General features: G+C 35.4%; 2 protein-coding genes across 4 annotated transcripts; one reads left to right on the forward strand and one right to left on the reverse strand.

Moving 5' to 3' along the window:
- Positions 1-469: 469 nt before the first annotated feature.
- Positions 470-12,598, forward strand: LOC110689721 (glutathionyl-hydroquinone reductase YqjG-like). 3 transcript variants are annotated; one of them, XR_002504941.1, is made up of 5 exons: positions 470-1,413; positions 1,715-1,964; positions 5,933-6,142; positions 6,446-6,593; positions 11,915-12,598. XR_002504941.1 is itself a non-coding variant. In XM_021866503.1 (3 exons), exons 1-3 carry the CDS (start codon positions 629-631, stop codon positions 6,122-6,124), a joined length of 1,227 nt encoding a protein of 408 aa, XP_021722195.1. In that variant the 5' UTR covers positions 470-628; the 3' UTR covers positions 6,125-6,404. The 3 variants fall into 3 exon arrangements, 1 of the variants encoding a protein (XP_021722195.1); XR_002504940.1 differs by having other exon boundaries at positions 471-1,413; positions 6,460-6,593; XM_021866503.1 differs by lacking the exons at positions 6,446-6,593; positions 11,915-12,598 and having other exon boundaries at positions 5,933-6,404.
- An 84-nt stretch (positions 12,599-12,682) lies between these two features.
- Positions 12,683-27,543, reverse strand: LOC110689861 (histone-lysine N-methyltransferase SUVR4-like; the record flags this gene model as incomplete). The annotated part of the gene is made up of 7 exons (XM_021866693.1): positions 12,683-13,143; positions 15,687-15,783; positions 18,052-18,102; positions 18,567-18,633; positions 20,420-20,679; positions 21,084-22,345; positions 27,279-27,543. Coding segments are annotated over 7 exons (2,031 nt in total), but the record flags the coding sequence as incomplete, so codon positions are not given.
- Between the last annotated feature and the right edge of the window lie 49 nt (positions 27,544-27,592).

Genomic DNA, 27,592 nt, shown 5'->3' on the forward strand with positions numbered 1-27,592 from the left:
GGAGTGGCCGCTTCAGCCATTCAATGTGAAGCTTGGGCTTGCCTAGAGGCAATGAAATGGGCCCGAGCGAAAGGTAAACAAGGAATTCTTGTTTTATCTAACTCAATTGGTCTTTTGACCAACTTACAAGGGAATCATGGTAAGGATTATTCGATATCTTGGTTACTTAAGGAGTTAAGAGTATTGGGGGCATCATTTCAAAGGTGCTCGATTTTGAAGGTACAGCGTGATCAAGTCCAAAAGGCGAACGACATTGCTAGAAAATGTCGGACTAACCTTTTGAATTTGTTGTAGGTTTTGTTTTAGTTTCCTTTGCTATTGTCAAAAAAAAAAAAGTTACTATATGGTTAAAAATATATATATATTTATATATAATTGATAAATGCAAACTTAATTACAATTTTAAACAAAGTAAGTAATTTATGTTCGGATCATGATATTCCAATTCCAATTCCAATTCCAATTCCAATCCCAATCCAAATATAACAAACCATCCAATAGTTAATTGCTCTTGAGACTTTGAATGTTACATCATCCAATCTACCAAAAGACTTCTCGGTAATCTTAGTTCTTAGACCCTAAAAAACGACCAAAACACAATTGAAATTTGAAAACCATTCTCACAACCATGTCCACTACTTTCCTCCAATCTCCACCATTTCTCACCACCAAAATCACCACCACTAAACCCACCAATTCCCAACATCTCCGCCGCAACTTCCGCCCTATAAACTCCGTCAACCGCCCCACGACACCACCAACTTCAACCACCCCAAACAATGTCCAAACTCTCCTCACCAACCTCACTAAACTCCTATGGTCCAAAACCCTTCCACCCCAACTCCTCATCTCCACCGTCCGATCAATCTGGACCACCACGTGGCTTCTAATGATGTCCCAACTCGCCCCTTCTGACCCCACTGGTAGTTACTCAAGACCCACCTCTCAATTTCGCGCCAAAATCAACAACCTTTCCCGCCATAACCTAACTATCCTCCATCTCTATGTGGGTCTTCCTTGTCCTTGGGCTCATAGGACCCTCATTGTTAGGGCTCTAAAGGGTCTTGAGGAGGTGGTTCCGGTGTCGGTAGCATCGCCGGGTGTTGATGGGTTGTGGGTTTTTGATGGGGTGATGGGTACTGATGATAATGCAAATGGGTGTAAGACTTTGAAGGAGGTTTATAAGCTTAGGAAAGATGGGTATGATGGGAGGTCTACTGTGCCTATGTTGTGGGATGTGGAAAAGAAGGAGGTTGTGTGTAATGAGAGTTATGATATTGTTCAATTGCTTAATTCTGGGTTTAATGAATTGGCCACGAATGCGGGGTTGGACCTCGAACCTCCCTCGTTGAAGGGGAGGATTGAGGAGTGGAATCGCGTTATTTATCCTTATGTGAACAATGGGGTCTATAGGTAATCAGCTATATATGCCTTGAAATTATATATGCTATAGGAATTGTATTATTAATTGGTTGATATACTTCTTAATGTTCAATGATGGGGTCTATAGGTGATTGTCTATACTTGTATCTATAATAATTGGAAGTTAATTTGGTTTGCTTATTGTGTTATTGATAGACTATTGTTAAATTGAATAATTATCTGATTGATGATCAATGAATTTAGACCATTTAGTTGGCATTGTTTTGTGATTTGTATGTACTGTGACTGGATAGAATGCATAATGATATTAGCATGATGTATTTTATGGTAGGTGTGGGTTTGCTCAAACTCAAGAGGCTTATGATGCAGCTGTGAGTGACTTGTTTGGCACACTAGACACGTTAGAGGATCATTTGGAGCATTCCCGATACCTTTGTGGAGAGTCATTGACAATTGCTGATGTCTGCTTGTTCACTACCTTAATCAGATTTGATCTTGTTTATAATGTTATGTTCAAGTGCACAAAGAAAAAGATAGTGGAGTATACCAATCTTCATGCATATATGCGAGACATTTATCAGGTAGCATTACTCTTTTCTTTTTCATTATTCGTTGATTTTTTTTATGCTTATTTTTCTGGTATAGTATAGATCAGCCTTTTTTCCTGATACATTTTTATGCATTGATTGAACCTATGCAGTAAGATATACAAGCAATGTGTGTTCTTTTTCACTTCATTGTATTTGAATTTGAATGGGGGCATAACTTCTTAAGTTCTTACTTCCTGATTTCACAAGAGAAGAATAAGTGTCAAGACTGTCAACTTTTGGCAATTGATGGGTTTGTGAGTTCGTGTAGATCAGAGTGCTTGATGTTTGACCCACTCAGGCAAAAAGGTTCTACATGATCAAAGTTTAAATACGCAACTTATCAAATAGATATTTGTGCTCCTTTAAGTCAAATGAATGGTTAATGAGTTTGGCTGCGTACATCATAGTAAACAAGGAAGATACTAGATTTGATTGAGAAAGTAATTAGGTAACCAAGCCTAGCAAGTCCAGGCATTTTGGTTTAACCACCACCAATGCAGCTTGAGATGGACAATCTATCAGGGTGATGATTTAAGACTCTTATTCAATTTGTGGAAACATGTATGTGGGAAAACTTGGAGCCTGGACTCCTCTAGATCTCTGACTAATTTTTCTGTTCATGTGTACTTCAAAATCTATATTCATCTCCTCAAACAGGTTTGATCAATGTGTTTTCCTGCCATGTTCACAACAGCCAAAATCTAATATTTTGCTCAACTTCTTAAAATAGAAATTTACCCATGCATCCAATTAATTCTTCTAGCGAGAATGTATTTTGAAGGGGAAACAGCTAGGATGGCCAGTGCACATCTAAGATTGAATAGTGATGCAAGAGCACCTACCCTAAAGGTTTACTAAAGACCACTGTTACGCCTGTTGCTTAATACTCCCTTCTTCCCAAATAGATTGCCGCATATACTAAAAATTGATGTCCCTAAACCCCATACCCTATCTGGTAAGTTTTCCTACTTGCACCCTACTTGCTCTCTCTATCTATCTCCTCATCAATAATTGTCCCCACCCATGTGCACTAAATTTTAACTTGGTTCTTAATAATTGGGTTTGGGGTAATTTTTTAGGGAATGAGAGAGTACTCTAGTTACACCTGCGAGTTGCGCATATGCTGCACAGCATGGCCATGCTGAGTCATGCTGTGTATATTTCTTACACCCCATCATACCACAATATTCATTATGCTAAACTAACATTTGAAAATTCTGTTAAATGGTTAGGGTAGTGTTTATGTTTTAGTGTTGGTTAGCTTAATGGGATCTTCCTAATTATATGCAATAAGGTGATACTTCATTAGCTTGTCGATGAGTGTTGAATGAAGTTATTCTCTTGTCTCTAGATTAGTTGGGAATTTGTGACCTATCCTTTCTTTCTGCTGCCGCTTCTTCTTCCTCCTCTATTTCGGATAGGCTTTGAAAGTAGAAGGAAGGTTGGAATGCCAACAGGTGTCTGTTATTGAATTCATCTGACCCGATAGTGCCCATTTTGGGAACATACAGTGCCTAAGTCACTGAATGGGTATCCTCTATTTCCATCTACTACGATAAATAAGCTTCAAGATCGTAGTTTTAATTTCGGTTTATTTGTAAAATCGAATATATATATAAACAGAAATAAAGAAAATAAAGAAAGAAAGGAGTCTCTCTCTCTCTCTCTCTCTCTCTCTCTCTCTCTCTCTCTCTCTCTCTCTCTATGTGAGAGGATCCTTTAAGCTTCTATTTTGCTCAATGCTTGATATGTTAAAGTTAACTCTTTAGTGTGAATTCTGTGTGCTTGAAATCATAGCTTAATTTCTACTTATTAAATAAAAGAATAAAATGCTACTTCTCTTCCTAGCCTCTCTCTTCCCTTCTCTTGTCTTCCTTATTTTTTCTTTCCTTGAAATCTAAATAAGTGTAAGAGTATCTATTGCACTTATGAGATTTATATGATGATTTTAAGTTGAAATTGGCTAAATCCTACGCCCTATGGAGTATAACAGTAGCTCATACATCAAATAAAGAATCAATTTTAGCACCCAGCCACCCCCCCCCCCTCTTTTCTGATAAATATATCAGCTCAGGCTATAACATTTCGAACCCAACTCTATTGAAACCACTAGGCTGAGAGAAAAATAATATCAACTTCACCTTGAATACATTGGCTAGGGTCTGAAGAAGTGAGCCTATATCACAAAAACCCATTACTTTCAAGTCCAGCTAATAAACATTTCAGCTGGTTATTGCTGTATTATTGGTAATTTTAATTGTTCAATTTTGAATGTATAACGTTCTCGATGAGAGATTATGGTATGTTGGTGACCTATATATGCATTAGTTATGCAAAGGCTTTACAGTTATCTCCTCAGTGAGACACCAATACACCATGTCGGATTATGGACACTGGATAGCAGGTAGGATCATAGGGGTTACATGATGCAAGATAGCTCAGTCTTCATAAGCAAGTGAAGAGAATCTAAATTTTGATATGTCCTGAAGAAGTAGATGTTAACTAATTTTAATGAGGACAATTAGAGATGAGAGCTATGGAAACATATAAAAGAAACGAAAACGTGGAAGTTGAGGATTTCAAAAACGTAATTCTTATAAAAATCAGGAAAGCAAATTCAGAAACAATCAATCTATATTAATTAAAAAAATATAAATTCTCTTGTGTGTTATCAACATTTATATAATTAAGAAGTATAAGAAAAAGTTTGTGGGTATTTAAAGTGATTAATGTATAGTAGAGAGAAAAGGTCGTCTTGGGACTTTAAAGATTCATGTTATGCAAGGTCTTGCCAATCATTTTGAGTTTCCGAGTTGACCTTCATGAGACTTCTTACGTGTCTTGGAATGAGAACCTGCTTCGAAGAAAGAATTCATGGTGTCCAGAGTCTCCAGACATAGATTCAGATGCCACTATATATTCTGTCTGCGACTGCATCTTGTCCAGATTAACTAACTATTTGAACTGACTTAGATTGACATAATTTTGATGAAATTTAAATAAGGAAGAAGAGCTTTGATCGATATATTCAGAAAATTACAGCAAAACAGAAGATAGATTTCAAGGAGTGACTTGGTAACTCCCTAGAACCAAGTACTTTTCACTCTATTTCCCATGCTCTCCGCCTCTCTAATCTTCAGTATATATAGAACAAAGTCAACAAACTAACCCCTTGCTTCCTCTCGAAGCTAATCCTAACAGATTTATTATGCACTACCAATATTACCCCTCCGTTTAAGTCGGTTTGTTGCATAAACACTTAAACAGGGATAAAATTAGATTAGTGCACCTAGAAGACATAATAGATAATACTTTCTTAAGAATCACCAGTATGCTATGCTTTACATGTTTCTTTCAAACCACTTACGTAAGGCAATTTTGCTCAAACCTTTTAATCAGTAAAATTCTTGTGGTCATGCCTTAGCTGTACCCTAAGGCATGCAACAAAAATAAGGGTGCAAACTCCTACTCCGTACATGTAACTTGACATTTTTCATTTCTGTAATATAGAGCAGTAGAACACCATATTGGATGTCGGTGATTTGTTGTTAGTACATCACATCAAGACTATTAAAAGCTATAATGGTTATACTGAACAAGCAAAATGATAACGTAGGTCTTCTTTTTTTTTTTTTTTTCTTTTTTTTTTTTTTTTTGAAATATATGGATGCGATGTAACAACTGGATTGTGAAAATACTGATATGTACTTTCTGAGTTCTATAACTACTAAATTGGCTGATTCTTGAACATATGGTCTAGCTTTCTATGTTCAGAAGTGCACATATTGATAATCATATCAGCTTAATCATTACTTGTATGATCAGTTTGGAATCATCATTTTCTGCTGTTCTTGCTTATCTTTCATTCATTTTTCTTGTTTTTCTATGTCTAGGGAGGGGGAGGGCCGGAGGGGGTGATCTGTGCATATACTAATGCTTATATGATACATTGCGCGCAGATTCCAAAGGTCGCAGAAACTTGCAATTTAAATGCTATGATGGATGGCTACTACAATTTCCTGTTTCCACTGAATCCAGGAAATATTCGGCCTATCATGCCATCTGGTTGTGAGCATGAAGCTCTCTCAAGACCACACAATAGGGAATTACTATCATCGGCTGATGAAAGCTTGCAGACTATTATTTCTTGATTAATCAGAGTGTAAAATGTGAGTATATCATATGACTAAACATAGACAATGGATCTTGTTAATTCTTTTCTATTGATTGTAGTGTTATATGCATTAAGTGGGGTTTTAGGGGAGTGGAGGTGGGGATGGAATAGTTGAAAGAGTGAAATTGTCAATTGTGTATAGTTGTAATTTTTTACTCTGCCCTCCTAACTCCTTGAGCCATTGTGTAATGACCTATAATGTAGACTTTGAGAGGAATTATACTAATGAGCAAATTCTTAGTTAATTTTGGGATCAAGCAGATAAGTTATTTATTATATTTTCTTATTTTTTAGCCAGTTTTTGAATTTCAGGTTGGAAATTTCTTATTCATCTGGAGACATTTTGGCAAATTTGAAGTCTTGAACTACTCCTTAGTACCAAGGCTTTTTTTAATTGTATGCTTATTGGAGATAAAGCTGCTGCAAACACCTAGCCGTATATTCAGGTATTTCCTTGAAGATGCCATGAGTTTTATTTTCATGTTGCATTAATACGATTTGAGTGCTTGCTTATGCTGGTTATTGGTAAGGACTTGAATTATAATTGTCTGATAATGGTTAGTTGAGGATATAGCCAACGCATGAATATAAGGATGCCTAACAACCCTCTCACAACAAAGAAAAGGACTTATTTCACACTATGTATGTATAATGATGTAAGGGTTAGAACTTAGAAGGCTGTATGTTGGTGGATTTACAATTACTAATGCCTTGAGGGTGAAGCATTGTGAGGCTCAGTGGAACATAATTTGATTAAAATTCAGAGAATAATTGATGCTGGACTAGTAGAATTGTTTCACAGGAGGAAATAGTATATCATATAAACATGAAAAGGTTATGGAGTGATAGAAAAACTTACTCAGAGAAATCTGAACAATATTCTCATAATATGTTCTGTCTTGCTTGCTTGTTTATGTTGGTACTCTTTGCAGAGCTACGCAGTGTTTTTTAGTGATCAATTTAACCCTCATAAAGCAGTATAAACCTTCACAATTACCTCCTATCACTGCCAGTATCTTTCATGGTAATTTTAGAGGTGTGACTCAATTTCTTTATCTTTTCATTGACACCTTTTGTGCAAATTGATTTTGTACCATCCTGTTTCCAATAAGTACAAAATCTTCTTCTTTTAGCTATTTCATTTGCCTCAAAAGTATTTTCTTTCTGGTGACCATGTCTGTTTCATCTATGTGATAATTTTTGCCTTGATTCTTTTGTGCTGCAATTTCATGACTCACTATTGCAGTTATAAGGCTGATAAATCTTCTTTAATTTATTTGCTAGCTTCTTCCATTTTTAGATCTTTGACCGTGATCAAATTTGTGTTCAAAAGTTACTTTTAACCTGCAATTTGGGGTGGGTTTGGTTTTCTTGTAAAAAATAATATGTTGTTTTATTTAATTAGTAAGATATATTATTGCCAAAATCAATCATACAAACAAGAATCCATATGAGGGGACAAACTCAAGGACCCCCCTCTCAAGAACCTGCTAACATCATACAAGCATAAGCGTTGCAACACATCACAAATTCACAATAATCAATCTTACAGCTTATCCTAATGATTACAAATCAAACTCTATCAGCTTTGGACACCATTATACCTAAGATACTACTGTAATATCTATTCTTCACTGTGCTCTGGACACCTTTATACCTAAAATACTAATAGTGGGAAATTTTACAACACCATATAGCTTCATCTCTGACATTTGAGTGTGTACATTGTAGCAGCCACATTTGCTATTTCAACTTTTCCCCAAAAATGAGATTTCCTTGCTCTTTTACTGACCCATCTCAATTCTCAAATTGAGATAGAAATCATTAGTCACGGCCTTAATTCCAAACCATTCTTTGATCCTCTGAATGCACTGATTGATTTTTGTATTCAAGAATAGATGTTTGTTTGACTCACTCCTCACCAAAATGCCACAGCTATCAGTCTCACTGAAGTGAAGCTTAAACGATTGTTGTCTAGTCTGCAGTCTTCCAAGCATAGCAAGCCAAACTATAAATCTATGCTTGGGCTTAATAAAGTGTTTCTATGCCAACTTAAATACGACCTTTTCTCTGGCCCCATCAGCTGTGCATACATTCCTGCAATATTGTATTATTATAACAGCTATAAGCACACAATGCCATTCCAGTGTTCTCCTTAACCTACACCTACTCTTCCAGCCCCGACTAGAACTCTTTGAAAATATTAAAGTGCAATGAAACGGGAATATTGAAGTTGATAAGCTGCTATGTGAAACAGGCATGAGAATATTGAAATTGAGAGCTCCTCCCCCCCACCACCACACGCAGACACAAAATTTACTGATGCATCCTGTTATGAACTGATTTTCTGGCATAATTTTTCTGATTGAAGAAAACAAATGAATAAAGATGAAAGCTTGGAATTTTGATTGATATTGGCAGAATTTGATACAAAGGTGATAGGTTAATAGCTTGAGGCTATTACTCTCTTGATACCTTTAGGTCATCACTCTCCTAGTAACTTGAGATTACTACTTTCAACCTATTTCCTCATATACTATCCCCTATTTATACTAAGGCTAAGGACTACTAACCTAAAAGTACTAGACTTCCCAAATTACCCTTCCTAATGTTATTCTATTACACATTCTTCAAAAAATGGATGTTCTTAATTCTTATTTACAAATATCAATACCAATCTGATATTACCATATGAAAAATTAAAGACACTGTTGCCTAGGCAATGAAAGCCAAAAGCTCCGGGTTTTATAAATAGTAGCTTGGAGCAGAAGAAATGACCAACTGAATTGTACTTAATGTCCATTTTGCTTTTGACAAACTAATTTATTGAGTTTTATTTCAGACTGCATCCTCCATGTTTTCTAATTTGAAGCCAACAAGGAAGGCTATTAGGCATATCCGCATATGGAGGATGGGAATAGTTTTCTACTCTCTGACAAAACAAGCTAAAGTGCACCTGCTTAACCATAGTTTCATATTTAATTGCAATCTCTCCTAGCTAACTTGGAGCCAACTCAGGCTGATGAGAACTTGAAATGCTAATAAGTTTTTATTAAAATTCTACTAGGACCTTCAGGATGACCTACACGACCTCTATCTTTTTGAAACCAATAGTAAAATTCCAGGGGATTCTGGCGGTCATTTCATACATCAGTATAGGCAACAATTGAGACAAAATTTTAGGCTCATATAAGGAGAGTCAGAATTCCAATTGGCTGTGCTCATTTGATTGTACCTGTAAATATTGTTGGTTGTTTGTATGTGCTAAGTCTTTCACTTTTAGAACTATGTATGACTGATGTGTTGAATTGGAACAATGGAGTTTATATCCCTTTTTGGGTTGTAGCCAATAGACCCTAAATATCGGATATGACATATCTCAAACCCACCATATGCATCACTAATACTCTAGCCCTGGGAATACATGAGATATGAATGGCAACCTCGTTGTTGGGGTGGGATTTTGTTGGAAGCATTTTCTAATTTAGTGCCCTTAGCTTTTGTATGTATGCTTATATGGTAAAGCAGGAAGTGTCACAAATTTTTTAGGAATCCTGTTTCTTAATCAACCATCTAATGTAAGGTGAAGAATTGGGATAATGGAAATTTCAAAAAGGAGTTAAGAGTGACATGAAATAGTGTGTTTGCAAGAGCATGTAGCACTAGATAGAAACAGATGGAGAAAAAGGATCTTGGTGGATGACCACGAGTGATAGATTCTAGGTTCATGCCGACGACCTCATCCTTTTGACAATAAAGCTATGTTTTATTTGTTGTTGGTTCTCAAATGGGATTTCAAATATTTTTATCTGCCTCACTTCTCCTTTTTCTGTCCTCCTTTACTCTTAATCTGAGTTGCTCTATCTATGCAACATCTGTCATTATTGGAATAGGCAAATTCTAGAATGTGTAATCTTAGAATGAAATGAAGGGATTGTTGCAAAACAGCAGTCATAGTCCAGCCAAACCAACCTTGGTGATGGGGTATAGGGACTGGGAATGGGAGTTTAGGGATGGGGAGTGGAAATTGGTGGTGGACATAAAAATAGTCTTATGTCCTTGTTTGAGTACTGTTGGAAATAGATTGGGAATAACTAACAAATTTACCAGTTTGCCCTTCTAAATGCTGTTCTCCATTTCCTTTGTTTAATCGCAAAAGAGCTTTCTGATCTATCCCAATCCCCACCCCCCCCCCCCCCCACCACACACACACAGAGTATGAAAATGGTCGAAATTGAGCCCTCCGGGCATTTCCCATTCCCTTCACTTGTTTTGTTCCCAATCCCTTCATACAAAGTACAGACAAGGGACTTTGTTCAATTGAGATTATGACTCTCAATCCTACCCTCAATTCCCATGTAACAAACACCCCCAAAGTTACTTAAGGTGGGGTGAGGTGGAATTGTATCCTGTTTTTAGAATAATTCACTATCGCTATTTCTCTAGATCACTAGTGGACTACTGGTTGACTCAAGCTCTAGTATCTTCTGCCCACCTACTATTATCGGCTTTTTTTATTTTAATTATTTTTTTCCCTTTTCTCTCTCTCTTTTTTTTTTTTTTTTTTTTTTTTTTTTTGGGGGGGGGGGGGAGGTCACCTGTACGCACCATATAGACCATCAGTCCATCACTAATCATGGGAATAGTACTTGGGAGTCAAACGGCAATCTCATAGTTGAAGTTTGAAGTTCGTTTTGTTTCAGCTCCTTATTTTTGTCTTGTTAATCTTTTATGGTTAAACAGGAAGTGTCCCAAAGTTGTTCTATCTATTGTCTCGTTAAGATTGGATCATTTTAATCATTCTAAAACTGCTGGTTTTAAAATGATCCTATTGCTCTATCTATTGTCTCGTTAAGACTGGATCATCATTAAATTGCTGGTTTGTTGCTATGAATTGCTGCTTATGTAACTTCTTTCCCAATTTTGAGTATAAACTAGTATTTGGGCCTGAGCGATGCCCCGGTCACTACATTTTTTCTTGTAATTAAATTTGTTATACATATTTTTGTATAAAAAAAATAACATAAAATATCACATACCTTTGTAGTAAGACGCTCAATTCTAGAATTAGAGCTTGCATGTTCAAATCTTGTAGGGAACTTTTTTTTATTATAAATGCATGACATACAATGAAAAACATATGGGAAAGCCATGTGGCGTTGAGTGGGTGACGTGGCGTAATAAGAAATTGAGTGAAAGGGTGATGTGGCATAATGAAAGGGTGTACGTGACACATAGACTTTCTTAGGAACGCCTTTTAATACATTAGTATGGATTCACAGTCCGACTCTTTAACCTTTTTTTTTTTTTTAAATTTAATATCCTTTCCTCTTATCCTTTGCTTCTATTTTGATTAGCTCCGTCCATAGGGATATGCTAAGATTGTCATAACTAGGCATGTGGTAAACTAGTCAAGACAATTCTATCTTTAGTGGGAATGACTAAGTGTCTCCCCCTTTTAGTAAAAATCTTATGTTCCTTGCATGTTCCAACATTCAGAACACATTATGTTGTATGTGTAGACTGTAGAGTTTCCCTCTCCAAATCCGACATTTAATTACTTCTGACTCTCTTGACATCGCTGTGTATAAGAAATACCTTTCTGATACATCAGTAGGCAAGATATTTAATGCGATTATTGTTATATTATTCTGATCTCAAAACATCTTGGTGATCTGTTTATGATTGTATATCACACTAGTCATAATATTATTATCTAGGGTTGCTGTTTGTGCTTTGTCATTGATTATCTATTGTTCACAAACAGGTTAAGAATCCTGCTGCACCTATCGATCTGAGCATGAAGCTAGCACATTAAAAACCGGAGAAAAACTTTTCTACTTCCAGCAAAGAGGGGTCAAGTAAAAAAAAAAAGGGGAAATGGCTGCCATGATACCTGAATTTTGCAAGGATGTCTTCAACGAGCTTCCAGACTAGTTTGGTACTGTACAGAATCGACTTATGAGCATCAAACTTGATGGATCAGTTTGATAGATATTGTTTTTACAAGCATGTGGTGGCGACTCTCTCTTCACGAGAGAGTGAATGATTTTACGTTAACAAAGAGGGGCTTGAAGGACATATAAAAAAAGTGGTGTCCTCTGTACTTACACTGGAATATATATACTGGGTATTAGATTATGAGTAACTCAAATGATTGAAGTGTTTGCCATCAATTAATATGAGAAGCTGCCTTAATCAGCCTGATATACAATTTAAGGGGGGCAAAAATTGGCATAATTTGGGATAATAAGGGTAAATAAACAAGGATGTTTGCATATTATGCCAATTTTTGCGCCCTTAAAAAGTTACTGTTCAACCCCTCACGTAATTGGCATAATTTGCAACATTGCTTTATTAGCAGATTTGTTAACATAGGTCCCTCTTTTTATCTCTCTCTATCCCTGGAATCTCCCTCCTCTCCTTAAATACCTGTTCATCCCCTTACGTTGTAATTAAAAGAGAACGGGGAGTATTTTGTACATGACTTTATTTTAAATGGAGTACAAAATAAATGCATCAAAATCCCAACCACTGCAGGTAGAATCTGAACAGGCTTGATTAACACTGAAATAACAACAATCCCAACATCCTAATGACCAATTTTCATGGACTAATATACAGTTTCTACCAGAAACTATTAGCTTAGGCCAAAATAAAAGATAGCTGCACATTTTTATAAGACCTTAATGTCTAGCCAAACCTAACAGTTAATTCTGCAACTACTTAGCAATGCATTTACTAGTCAGTCAATCCAAAATGCTATGGGCATGCATGCCCATTGATCACTGTACATAAAGACAAGACAACGCTGCTTTGCATTACATATTCACTTGTCCTAAATATTACGGTCTAACCACTAGGTCAGTCAGTTTCAGAACAGCAAAATTAGAGTCAATTGATCAAATATCAGCAACAGATGATGTCACAAGCTAACAAGCTCACTCCTCGGGTTTTAAACAAGCTTTTATTGTAAAGTTAAGGTAGACCTAGATCCTGCACAACAAGAAAAACAAGAATCTAAATGAAAAAAAGCATAGCAAGAGTAAGTTATTTTATATGACAACTTCACGGATGAGCAAGGGCACATCTAAGTATCTAACCACATCAACTAAAGCAGTCACTAACCACAAACAGAAAGGCAATATGAAAGGCTCAAAATTTGCCTGCTGTTCTCATGGAAGAAGTCATGTGATGCAAATGTGCAAAGCAAGGAATTGTTGTACTGATGACCACAATTAAATCTAGTGTCAATAGTATGACATATTTATGATTATCCTAAATGCATCAACAATACTGCTCATCTTAATTGCAGAAGAAAACACAAAGGAAAAGATTAACCCAGGAAATTCCATCTTCAACAAGCTCATTATATACTTGTAAAAACCAAAGTCATGGCTCATGACCACTGGTTAAGAAGCTTTCAGGATTGGTAATAGTTCAAGTCCAACAATTTGTTAGTTTTACTCCTTTTAGAAGTGGAAAACAGGTTGTTTGATTTAGGACTTCAGGAGCAGGTAGTATACGGGTAAGGACACTAAGGAGACTTTAGGATTGCTGTTCAGGTGAGGATAGTTTAGGTTCATGAAAGACAAGTGTCAGGTTGATTTTGTGTCTTGTATAAAGTGGACTGTGGGAAAAGAAGCAATTTTCACTATGTTTGATTTCAGTCAGGTCAATATAGGACCAGGCCATTTTCAGGTCATCCAATTAGCGGCACGACTTAGTTTTGAGTCATCCAGCTTCGGGTACCAGATCAGTTTTGGCAGGTACAATTTTAAGTACCTTCCTAATTAAAAAAAATACCATTCATGTATCATTTCTTTTTTAAAAAAAAGTTAATATACCATAAAGGTCTAGGATCAAATGTTCTCTAGACACTTATATTATAAATATTTGAAAAGACAGTTACAAAATATATGTTGGATGACTCAAAACTTAATATACTACCTCCGTCCGAGGTTATTTGCAACAAAGGACAATATTTCGGACTCCTAGGCAAAACTTTTAGGGTAGTGTTAATTGAGTTTTGGTAGGTTTAATTAATGAGAGAGAAAGGTAAAAATACAAAATTACCCATATGATGATATATATAAACTAAACATTTAAGTGTTGAAAAATAAGGGTATATTTGGTATTTGTAGTGTGAACACAAATATTTGTAGTGGGTTTTAGGTAGTGGGTAATAGGTGGTGAAGGGGACCACTAACCAAAAAAGTGGGTAATAGTGGGTAATTAATAGTTAAATATTACCCAAAAAGGAAAGAAAAAAATTTGTTGCAAATAATATAGAGCACCCATTTTAGGTAAATGTTGCAGATAATTGCGGACGAAGGGAGTATGTTGTTTGAAAAAAATTATCAAAATTTAAAAATTAAAAAAAATTATCTTATTTTATTAATCTAACTTTTTTAAAAAATTTATTTTATTTTATTTTTACTTTTTTGGACCAATCACAAGCCGCCACGTGTCAGTTTTTAAGTTAAAAAAGCGAAAAAAGCCAAAACTAACGTTTTTTTAGCGGAAAGGGTACGGTAGGTGTACCGCCAACCTTGGGTGTACCACTGATAAAGAATAATTGAGTAGGTGTACTATTGAGAAAGCCCGAACCTTGGGTGTACCACCCATTGATAAATACCCTAATAATAATAATAATAATAATCTTAAAAATTAAAACATTAAATAAATTTAAAAAATCAAATTAAATTATCAAACCAATAAAATAATGACACGTGTCCCATATAACCTATTAATTAGGTTAATAACCGGTCATAACTTGTTTTAAGCGAAAACCCTCTAAAGGTTATATTATTCAGAGATAATCAAAAGGTTGACTTATCTTTGGCGAACCGCTTAAAAGTTGTATTATTTTTGATAGTTTTTCCTAAATATTTTTCATAAGTTGTAGCACAATCCATACATTATAGAACAGTCGCCTGATTCCAACAAAAAAAGTACAAGTGATTCGAAAGACTAATATAAAGTCCAGCTAAATAGATTGCTCTTATAATGAGGCACTAAATGAAGATAACTGGCATATTTGCAAGGGTCCAGCCCAAACCACCAGTGCACATCACTCATGCTCGAAAGAGGATGCCCAATCCAGCAGCAACTTGATAGCTGAGAGGGAATGCAGTTACTGAAGTTTGTTAGGGGAAGGGTAATCAAGTAATCTATGAAGAGTTTCTTATTTTTGTTAGCTGAGCTGTAGTTTGTTATGCAGTTTGTTATGAGGGAATATTGTAATAAATAGATTGGGGGAAAGAAGAGTGGGGTATTCAGAAAAGTAGTTAGGTGAAAGTTTTGGAGAGAATTCCTTCCTCTCGAAAGAAGGAAGTTGTATTGAGGTTACTCTGATCTTAATACAATCTATCTTGGGGCTATAGTTTACTCTATTTATTGCTGTGAATTCTCTGCTCGATTCTGATTCCTAGCAATATTTAAGTACTGTACTTAATAGAGAAGACTCTCAAAGACAAAGTAAACTTGGTACTTGATAGAAATCAAATTGCACCATGAAATAGATAGTATGTACTTACTGTTGGATCGTTTCATGTTGCGACAAAAACTGCTGCCACAAAGACACCGGAATGCTTTGATAGGATGTTCACCATCATCAAAATCAACACCATAATCCTGTGGACACATTACCAATAGGTGCTTATGAGACAAAAAAGGAATCAATAACTATTACAAAACTTATTGATAGTGAGAGAGCAAAGGTAAACTAAGACCTAAAAATACTAAAATATCCTTAATCTAGGGTAGCTGAAGCATACAGAAAAGAATGAACAGATAAAAAGCCTTCACAGCTTTCTACATCACGAGAACTCGTGATAATCAGGCCTAATGAGAGCATGACTGTCATGCTCATATCACTAGACAGCACACTGATACAGAGCAATGTTTTTCACATATTTAAAATTGGAAATAAACTTAATAATGTCATAAAAAGCACAAGTATGCAGCAACAGTCTGCGGATGGAACATTTCAACCTTTCAGGTCTACAGACTACTATCTACAATCTGAACAAAGATGAATTACATAGGAGAAGATGACTCATACTGCTATAGGTACTCAAGTGCCACTTAATTCACTAGAAATAGAGACAGCATTTAGCTTGTCATAAAGGAGACACTCTTTGAAATGATGAGTATAACTAAACTTACTGAGAATTTCAGAAAGTTATATGAATTTAAAAGTAATCAACAAAAAGCATAACATGGTGACCAGCTAAAATTTATCTAGTCTAAAGCACCAATACTATGAACCACAAGTATACAATCGCCTGATGACTAACTGAGTTTCCCTTAAAGGGATTCCTATATTTATAAAGGGAAACCATCAATATTTACACGTTGTCACTAACTCACCCATAAGGTTAAGGGTATAAGAAGGGTATAAGGCCTGCTTTCTCCTTTACCGACATCCAATAGTGTAAATTAGCTTTAATGGTATTTTGTATCCTACACTGGCATCACTATGAAATTATATAAAAGTAAATTCATCCAATAAAAAGGTCTATCAAAATTTAAACCTTATAATAGCTATTGACACGTCAAAAGAAGACTGTTATTTTCATGCACCTGAAGACGTTAGTTATGAATTTTGCTAGATTGTTCCAAGTGAGCTTTATGCAGTCTCCAAGACCATTTCTATAAATCAATACAGATACAAAATATCAAATTTTTAGCTGTTTTTGAAGATGAATCTTACATTAATTTTTACATCACATCAATAAAGTCTTTGAAAATTTAAAGGTGGAGTAATTTCTCAGATCAAAAGGTATATATGAAGACATCTTATATTAACAAATAGGTACATAGAATTTCAGTCTTATACGCAATAATTTGCAGATTAATGTGGCTCATAGTTTTAAAAAGGTAAGCAACTTATTATACTTCCTTCGTTCCATCAATATTGCAACATAGGGGGGTGAGCACAAAATGTTAGTGCTTAGAGCACAAAAAAAATTAATTTGTTCATTTGATCGCAAGCATTAACTAAAGCAACAAGTATTGAAATATAAGGGTATAGGGTATTTGCATGGATACGTTTTAATAATTGTGAAACTTCATAATGAGGTTAACATTGCAATATAAAAAATAATAATAATAATAATAATAATAATAATAAAAATAAAAATAAAATTAAAAATTAAAAATTAAAAAAAAAACAGAGGATGTCATTCAAAAAAGTTGCATAAATTATGTAAACACGAAAATAAAGTACTTCCTCCGTTCTCTTTTAAATGCAACACTTTGACTTTTACTATCCATATACTCCACTTTGACTAGCTTTTCTAATTTATACCTAAGGAAAAATATAGTCATGTGAGAATTTGTTAGATTCGTCTCAGTTTATAATATTTTTATTTAATTTTTCCATATTTGTAATTAAAGATATCAATGACTTAAACAACACATTGGCAAACGTGAAATGAGAAGTGTTGCATTTAAAAGAGAATAGAGCAAGTACTTAAAACCACAGTAGTCATCATGAAAAATGCCTTAATTTGCAAATGTAACATAATTCATGAGTACATGGACTGCTGAGTTAGCGAGCACTACAAGAAAAACCACGGGCACACTAAGCTGTCAAATCTTTGGAATGCATAAATTTTTCTATTCAGAGTCAAAACACTACCTCTAGCAGTATTAGTGTATAACAGTATACACCAAATAACCTTGAAAGTTTAAGCTGAAAAATCTCATCTTAAGGGATAAGCAAAAAAATAATTTCTTTTGCGACAACAATTATATAACTCAATACAAATGTTATTGAATCATGTCATGTTCTCTAAGTCAAGGCAGATTTATTGAAACCATTTTATATGATGACTTCTACTATCTTCCTAAAAAAGTATTACTGTCTAAATGAAGCCCAAACTATTGTGTACATACCCATGTCAGTTCTTCGAAAGCATTAACTGCTCTTGTTGTAAACAATGCAACCTGCACAAGAACAAAATATTCCTTAAGTAATTAAATAAACAAGCAGTTTCAGAAACTTTAGTACTATTTGCTCCTTGTCCCAAAACAATCTTCTTGTTGCACAGATTGGACTATGCACTTTTCCATATAACCTTCATGATAAGTCATGTTCTCTATGTCTAGACAGGAATATTGAAACCATTATAAGTATCTCCCTTTACCATTTGCACTGCGTACTCTGCATTTTCTTACTACCTTTTCTCTTTCTATCACATGGATCCTTTTTCTCACAGTTCCAACACTATATATTAATGCCGTTTCTCTCCCTATTTCTAATTACTATTCACATATAACCATTTTTCTTAATCTCCATGCCAATAGCTAAGAGAAGAATTATTTTGGGACAAACAGAATATTTATTAATCCTAGTTTCTATAACAGCAAGAACAAGGACCAGAATCCAAATGACTCTTCAAGTTCCATACATGATAGTAGTGGTGATTAGGGGTCTCCACTTCAACAGGGATTTCAATCAAATTTGCATCCGAACACCTACAGCAACATGAACATAACTCAAGTCATCATTCCAGACACGTGAAAACCAAAGGAGAAACATGGAAATCAGAATATGATAAGTGCAGAAAAGATGACAAGGCTATAATTAAATGAAAAGGAGAGAGAGAGAGAGAGATATGCTGAAAACAGAAGCTCGTGTATGAGCTCCCGTACATCAACTCAAGTCACTAATTAATGCGCTCAGCCACTCACAACATGCTAATGTCATATTCCCCCATCCACTCCATATGACTATATGAGTAGTGACAACTATCTACAGCCAAATGCATGATCAAATCTTCAAATGCTAGATTATGCAAACAAATTTGGTTATACTCAAGCAAATCACCCCCCACCCCCCAAAATAACAGCTCGGAATCATAAAGTTTGCATGTTTTATATCATGATATGATTGGTATTGATCAACCACCTTTCTCACATAATGCCAGCCACTTTATCCAAAATTGTCAGATCAGGAAGCTGATTATGAGTTTATTGAATCAATAAGCACTAGCTTATGCTACAGTTGTCCATTCAACAACACAGACACCACCATTGTTTCCCCAAATATAGCAACTTAGAGCTAGACTTTAGTGGTTGATTTAGAGCATTAGAGTTTCATATCAGAATCATTAACAACAGAACTGACCACCTAAGCCAAGATATGAGCTTTCCACTTGCTGGTAAAGAGAATCAAAGACCAGCAGTGTAATAATTGCTTCTCTAGGCAGTTCGGCAGTAGTGTGTAATAGACTAACATTAGGAAGGGCATTTTGAGAAGTCTAATACTTTTAGGTTAGTAGTTCTTAGCCTTAGTATAAATAGGGGATAGTATATGCAGTAGGCATTATGTGAATTGTGAGGAAATATGTTGAGAGTAGTAACCTCAAGTTACTAGGAGAGTGATAACCTAAAGTTATCAAGAGAGTAATAGCCTCAAGCTATTAACCTATCACCTTTGTATCAAATTCTGCCAATATCAATCAAAATTCCAAGCTTTCATCTTTATTCGTTTGTTTTCTTTAATCAGAAATATAAAGCCAGAAAATCAGTTCATAACATAGTGACATGAATTAGAAATGTGGATGTACAGGGAAGTTCACTAGTTGATATAGTAATTAGTAAGCACCGGACTGATAGAGGTATAGTGGTCGAGTGAGCAGGAAGGAAGGAAAGAAGGTTGAGGACTACTAAGCATTCCAAAATAAATATTTTCGTTTTTATTTCTTCTAGATAGATGAATGGGGTACCCAAATGACATTGTAACCAACGAAAGAAAAAGGCAAATAAATCTCAAAACCCATGGGGAGTGATCATTACGTAAAACCCATAGCTGAAATAGATAACAAAAGCTCTCTTTTCATTCCTTTGCATTCCTATTTTAACCAATGAGGGTTTGAGTGATCTAAATCCAAATAACACCACCAGCCAATCTACAAACTTATCTGAGACCTTAAACTGCAAACTACAGTCATTTTTTCATTGCTGAACAATAAGAAACTTCAAATAGCTGCCTAGCCAATCATGCAAAAGAATAGCTCATAATGCTCATTCAACGAGTTCCATTACCACATTTCCTTGTCCTATGTCAACGTTAACAAACATCAATATGGATATCTACTATAGATTGTTAAACATGAAAACTCCGCTAAAGAAAAATGAGAGGATAAAGCACAAACAAATCAGGAATGAAAAGAAAATGCTATACAGGAAATAAAGGTAACGTGCAAGGTGGGGGGACACAATAACTCAACAAATCAAGAGACAGCTCTCAGAAAATTACCTATGATTAATAAACCTTGCCACATTTCCATACAATGTGGCATCCAAACAGAGGATTTCTGATTCTTTTAAAGCTCTTGTACCCCATTCCGTATCAAGTAGCACTGCATATGAATGCTTATCATTGCTTCTTCTCAGATTTCTCTTATGGAGCTCTGTACTAGTTAAGATTTCTCCAACGTATTCACAAACAAAAGTCCCTTTTGGCAAATTTTCCAATGTCCTCAAACCCCAACCTTTCCCTTCTGCAGTCCAGAACACCTAGACAAAAGTTCTCAAAATTGATGAAACAATGAAGAAATACAACACCAAAACATCTTGCAAAATGAGAAACCACACTTCTTATGTTGGTAAAACTTTCTGTTGATAGCTTTCCCAAAATATGGATAAAAATTGAATAGGTGAAATAAATTCCGTATATGTATGAACTATGAAGCTAATATGACATGCAATGCAATATATACATTTTTTTTTCCCTTGTGTTTTCAGAGTGCCACTAACTTTACCGGACTAGTGAATAATAAATGATCACAGAGGCATAAGCTAATTAAGCACACTGCCGCAGGCCAGATGACAAGACAATATCACCGTAAACAATCTATTATACTGCAAACTTCTTAGTTAAAGAGATTGGGCACAATATCAAAAAAGTAGTTCAATTTCACCTGCAAATTATGGCTTATGCCATGTTGTATAACTTTATTTCCACAGTGCTTGTTACAGCCACACTTAGTCCAACATTCTTTAATGAATGTGCGTCTCAGGTGACCTTTGCATGGATCAAGCATATCCTCATTCTTCAATCGTTCAAGGGGGCACTCTTTACAATAAACAAGGTAGTCTTTTTGAGGGTTCTGAACCATTGAAATGCACTTGTCCAAAAACTCTTCCTTCACAAGACCGTCTGAATTGTATGAGTACTTCCCGCCATTACGTCGAGCACAATTGCATGATGAGGACAACGCCAAGCAGTCACCAAGGCAAGAATGGCAACAATCTTGATCGCCAATTTGAGCAAGAGAGAAACTCAGATCAGCATTGTGTGAGATGACATTTTGGGGAATATAATGAAACAATGGTAAAGAGTCACAATTTGATTTTTCTACTGAAACTTTAACTGCTTCTATGCCTCTTGAAATGTCACTTGTGACATCAAGAATTTCTAGAGAACTGGGGATGATCTGCTGCTGCTGAACAACCACCAAGCTATTCACATTAGAGTCTGTAACATTAGAATCCTTTTCAGCACAATGATTATCAGTAGCATTTATATCAGAATGCACATCTACTGGTTTGCAATTGAATGCTGATGTTGGATTTGAAGCATCAGGTTCTGTCATCTCAGTTGTGGCAGCCACATTATCAGATGATTCTGCATTTATGGAACCATTTAATTGAAGGCAGCCAGTTCCATTGCAGTCAATGACCCCAGCATCCTGTTGACTAGACCCTTCTTGATTCATATCATCAGCTTTTGTACCCAGCTTTCCAGCACATTCACAAAAGTCCTCCATAACTTTCATAACAGAAAATTCTGGATCCGTGATTTTGTACTTTGTAAGACAATTATCATTAACTTTCTTTAAGACAACTTGTAAATCCGGAAAATAGAAATCATTCCCTTGGGGACCAGGGTTGCAGCTCAGAGATAACCTCACCTCTCCAAGAGATGAGGCTGCAATGTCTATGTTAGCTGGAGTTCTCTTAGAATCTTCAGCTTCCTGAATATGGTTCTCTTGAGCATTTGGTGAAGCCAATGTCCCCAGACCTTTATCAATAACACCCACAGATTTAGAGGCCCTGGAGTCTTGACCATTTTGGCTGCAAACTGCATTACCAGAATTAGAAGGAACTTCTTGACGCATAAATTCTGCCTGGCTCCCAACTGGGTTACTAGAATTTGAAGGAACCTCCTTGTGCGAGCGGACTGTTCAATAAAAGCATAAATGAATCATACTATATCAGAATTAAACAAAATCTATAATACAGAAAAACCCCCCAAAACACTTATTGCACGGATATACAGAATAAAGACCTAACTTGAGGTGCATTTATTTCGTGTTACTGCACCAGATACAGCCATTCATGTGCATGCAATTCTCACGTCACAGCATATGTATCAGTAACTGTAATATACAGAACACTTCAAGGGCTCTGTCATTCCACCACTTCACACTAGGGGTTATTTTCTTTATTTTTTACTTATTAATTTTTTTTTAGGGGAAAGAGGTTTCCAGTAGGAGGTTCAGTTTGTTTCGGGCTAACCAATAGCCTTGATAATAGTTACAAAAATAGTTATGTGGTTAACTGCCTGGCCATGAGCAGTAATCTGTCCAGATAAAAGTATATCAATTGCCAATGGTTGAATTTGATGATCTGATCATATAGGAATAAATGAGAAACCAAATAAAGAAATAGTATTTGTCTTCAATATTCAAGAGTGTTAGTAGAAGTCCTTAAGTCCATTGTGATAATATAAGATAGGCATTAAAAAACCCACTGAAAAACTCCTCTATAACTTGCCTCCAAATAATTAGTAAGCAGACTAAGCACTATCATATCAGACATTGAAGTCATTAAACAATCATGGACTGACCTCGTAAACACCAAAAAATCTGCCTTCCCTGTGATCTCGTATTAGCACTTCATAGATAAATCATATCCAAGAGCATTTAAGGCTTAGGTCCATATACTAAAGCTTTTATAACCATATTCTATATCTTTTCAAACTTATCTCCTTCATTCTTCTCTTCCAGATTACCTCCACCCATTATATCGCCTAGCTCAGGCACCTGGCATAAATTGAATGACTTTTGCAATAGATCTCCAGAGAGAATTACACTATGACCTCAAAAAAATCTTCAATTCCACTCCCAATTGTCAAGGATGATTATACTTAATCATCATAAGTGAGAAAAGATAAAAGAAGAGGGAGGGGGGAAGGGGGGGAAGGGATGAGTTAAATAATACATTGTACTAAGTAGTGCATTCACATTGTAAAATCTGTTAACAAGATTATGGATAGCTATGCCAAGTACTGAAGACAAGATCTTTTCAAAACAACAAGAGCCATAATGTAACACCCCGTCTAAAACGAAGGCGAGAGGTTAGCGAAAATAACGTCGAGACGGTGATGTCACTCTAAAGGTTAATAAAAACTAAAGGAAATAGATAAAATAACTGAAATAAATATAGTAAACTAAGAGAAATCCCAAATGATCATGGAAAACTTTCAATGAGGCAGAACAACCTCAAATTTGATTAGCCCAAAAAGAGAAGGTGTGAAGATAAAAGAAGAAGGTCTATAAATTAAAACTGCTAAGGAACAAACTAAAAACACTCCTCTCAGCCCACACTCAACAGACGCTACTCTTCACCTACAAATAACATTTAGGTTCCACAATCAGTGGGGAGTAACTAGCAGTTCTCCCAGTACTTGTAGAAACACAAAGCTAACTAAAAAAGCTTAGACACAAGCATAAAACTTAACAACAAGAAAGAACATTAACTCCATCAAGAACAACAAAATGAACTCAAAGTATAAATAAAACATGGAAACATGACTATAATACAAGACAAACATGTATATTAAACAACGTAAAAATATTACCACAAGATAACAGAATAAAAATAACAGCACCCAAAACAGAAACGGTATCTCACATAAACAATAATTAAAACTTATTAAAGTTCCTTCCCAAAATTAGTAATATCTTTAAAATAATAATTTTTAACTCCTTGAAAACAAATTGATAGTAAGGCAAGCATATAAAATATGAACACCGGTGAATCCCACGGCCCGTCTGTGTCTAAGAATGGCAAAACTCCCGGTTTTCCTACTCGAATTCCGCAGCCCGAGTAATTCCGAATGACACCAATTAACCTAGGAAATTACATCTCGAATTCAGCAGCCTAAGATGTTAGCATGTTCCAACTATTGAATTCCACAGCTCAATGATTGTCTTACACTCACAAACCATATAAAATTTGTAAACATACTTCTTAAAAATCATCCAAATACATTTAGGGATCATCAACCCCAATTTAAAGTACTGCAGATCATTACTTCTAAGACCAAAATTCATTAAAAATCATTCAAAAGAGTTTAACTTTAAAATCATTCAATAATATACAAAACTACTTATATATCATAATAAGGTGTCACTCTTATTGTCTGGATTTGGGTACAAAGCTAATTATAACAAAATAACACAATATACTCCGTACACAACCCTTGGCAAAGCGGTGCTAAAAATAGTGTTATTCTACTTTAAATCACAATGACGTCGACAACTTACTTAATAACCAAAAATGGCAGCAGCTATACCACTTCATTAACACTTCATAAACACACCCAAGTCACCCCAAAATGATAAAATAAAACTTTGACATATTAATCCACATATTAGGCAATATATACATACAAGCTAGGCTTAAATTCATGACTTTAACATGCTAAAAACAACATGACAATGCAACAGCCCCTAATTAGAATTACAGCAACATATTGCACAACAAATTCACCCAAAACCAACCTTAAATCCACCATTAACCTTAGCCCATTAACATACAGACTCTAAAAACATCATAGGTCAGGATAGGGACAAGATTAGGCATAAAAATTAGGCAATACATCGCTTAAATTCACTCATTTCACACGGTTCACAACAGACCTGGCAGCAGCACCTCTTCTTAGTTTTAGGCATATAATCACATTAAAACTTGCCCAAAATATGATAATTTAATTTAGGGATAAACCTAACATGATGATATACCATTTTAGGCACAAAAACAAATCAAATCAAGGGAAAATAAAGCTGTAAACCCATGGCACATTGACAGCAACTGCAGCAGCGTTTTTAGACTCTCTAGGCCTAAAAACCATGATAAGATCAACCTATTCACATCTTAAACAACCTAAAAATGATCCCTAGTGATACCTTGACATAATCACTTCAAAATAGGCTAGAAACATTAGCCAAATATCATGATAAGCAGCCCCAAACTCACGCACAACCTCTATAGGAAGCAGCTACATTTCCTTTTGGATTAGCACATGTTATCACCCACAAAATCATTCATAAACACCATGAAAACATCATAGAAACATCACATAATAACTAGGCATAGATAACAAACTAAATTAAGCATGGAAGGAAGCAAAAACCTGTCAAACATCATTCATAATGTACGCATCATGTAAGTTGATTCGAAACCGCAACCGAAACTCAAACTACAATTCCTATAAACGCATCTAATCTCTCCTAAACCCAACCATGATTTCTAAAGTAATGGAAAAATGCTAGTTACCTTGATTGGAGAGCAAGAAAAAGCAGATTAAGAAGAGAGGAAAGATTGTAATTTGAATCCATCCGAGCCGCTCCAAAGTCACGCCTCTTGCTAGCCTTGATTGTGCTTGAATAAGAGGGTAAAATACAGCAGCAAGGACCCATGAAAATCCCTTGATGAATACAAGAAAATTTGAGGGAATTTGAGAGGAGAAAAGTGTTATGAAAGTGCAGCAAACTCACGCCCAAGAAGCGTTATTTTTGTACGTAAAAGGTAGGGAATATCAAGTGATTTGGACAGCATTTAATTGGTGATCGAATGAGATTGATTGAGGGTGTAATTAGGGGGTTACTAAGGTGGAAAACTGAGTAGCAACAAGCCCTTGTACAGCCGTGAGAAAGAGGAGAAGATGTGCTCAAGCAAACCATGTGATTACCACGCAAAGCCCTAGATTAAGGATGCTAATTGGACTAGTTTAGGAGGGTTAACTAAGGACTATCATGGGCTTAAGGAGAGCAAATAAACAAGGTTATACAAGCCTAATTGGACGGTTAATTACTAGCCCAAATTCTATCCCGAAACCAATCCTAATTGGCCCAAATTCAAGGAGAAGAAACGAATTAAGAAGCAAATAAAATACACATAAAATAACAACATTAATAATAATATCGATATTATCAACAACAGTAGTAATAAAAAGAAGAAGAAGAACAATAATAATCAATAATAATAATTTAATCAATACGCAAAATAACATATAAAGTTTATCTTTTAATCGAAATCAGGAAGAAAAGACGAAATAAGTAGTAGTTAATAATGCATATATATGTAATAATTTAATTAATATTAATATTATCAAAAACATCAAAATATTAGTACCAACTAATTAGAAGTTCGAAATTAAACAAAAATCAAAGTATTAGTGAAAAGTGCGCGTAAAACCTTAGTTTAAATTATGGGTTGTTACACATAATGATGCTGAAGGCAATATAAAACTTTAGAAGATAACATTTTGTGGTCAACCTAAAAAGAAAAGATTTTACGATGTAAATTCTAATAGCAACAAAACTTGTGTGAATCCCACTAATGGTGTATGCATTAGGAGTTAAGGACGACTGGACAAGTAATTCCTGTATAGCTTCATGGCATCAGAATTATAAGAGGCTACTGCTTACCCAGTATTCACACTAGCAACTATAACATTCATATTGAAGTCTTTGTGCAATGACCAGGACACAGGACAAGTGGGGGTGGGGGTGGGGGGTGGGGGATGGTACATCATAGCAACATTATGATATGACATAGCAACATAATACATCCACCACAAAAAAATGTACCGTTTGTTAGAACACACAAATTCTTAAAAGGTAGCAAGAGTAGTATAAACACTATAAATTTCTAAATTCCCACCGCAAAATTAACCTAAGCCTTGAATGATAGCAAACTTTCAGTATACTGAGAGGCCGAGAAGCATGAAAAGGAAGTATCTATAGAGTATATATATTTGGAAAATACATGTAAGCATTTACAAAAAAAAAGTTAGCATAATGAAGCAAGAGAATGCTATATACCTGGAGGCAATACAGCAAGCGGTGCAGGTGTCATCATGTCCTCAGTAAATGGCTCATCTTTGGGCTTTAACAAAATTGTATTAGGCTGTTTTTGCCTAGGATTAACAACTGGTTCAGCCCTTGGCTCTTTGATCTGGAGTGCTTGAGATGCCCGTTCAGGTGCAGTTCTTTTATCCCTCTGACTAACTTGAGGTGAAACAGGTTGTTTCCCCTTGTTTCGCGTAAACACAACAGGTTGAGGAGATCCAGTATAAAAACAATGATTATTTTAATTAAATATAAAAACCCTCTTAATAAGGGTTATCAATTTGTAA

Source organism: Chenopodium quinoa, unplaced genomic scaffold (genome assembly GCF_001683475.1).
Source record: "Chenopodium quinoa cultivar QQ74 unplaced genomic scaffold, ASM168347v1, whole genome shotgun sequence".
Lineage (NCBI taxonomy): Eukaryota > Viridiplantae > Streptophyta > Magnoliopsida > Caryophyllales > Amaranthaceae > Chenopodium > Chenopodium quinoa.

What these genes read in the sequence shown, in the direction of transcription:
- LOC110689721 (XM_021866503.1), top strand. Translation starts at nt 629, where the DNA reads ATGTCCACTACTTTCCTCCAATCTCCACCATTTCTCACCACCAAAATC. An exon ending in GTGAACAATGGGGTCTATAG is followed by an intron (nt 1,414 to 1,714) that starts GTAATCAGCTAT and finishes ATTTTATGGTAG; the next exon opens with GTGTGGGTTTGCTCAAACTC. An exon ending in ATATGCGAGACATTTATCAG is followed by an intron (nt 1,965 to 5,932) that starts GTAGCATTACTC and finishes CATTGCGCGCAG; the next exon opens with ATTCCAAAGGTCGCAGAAAC.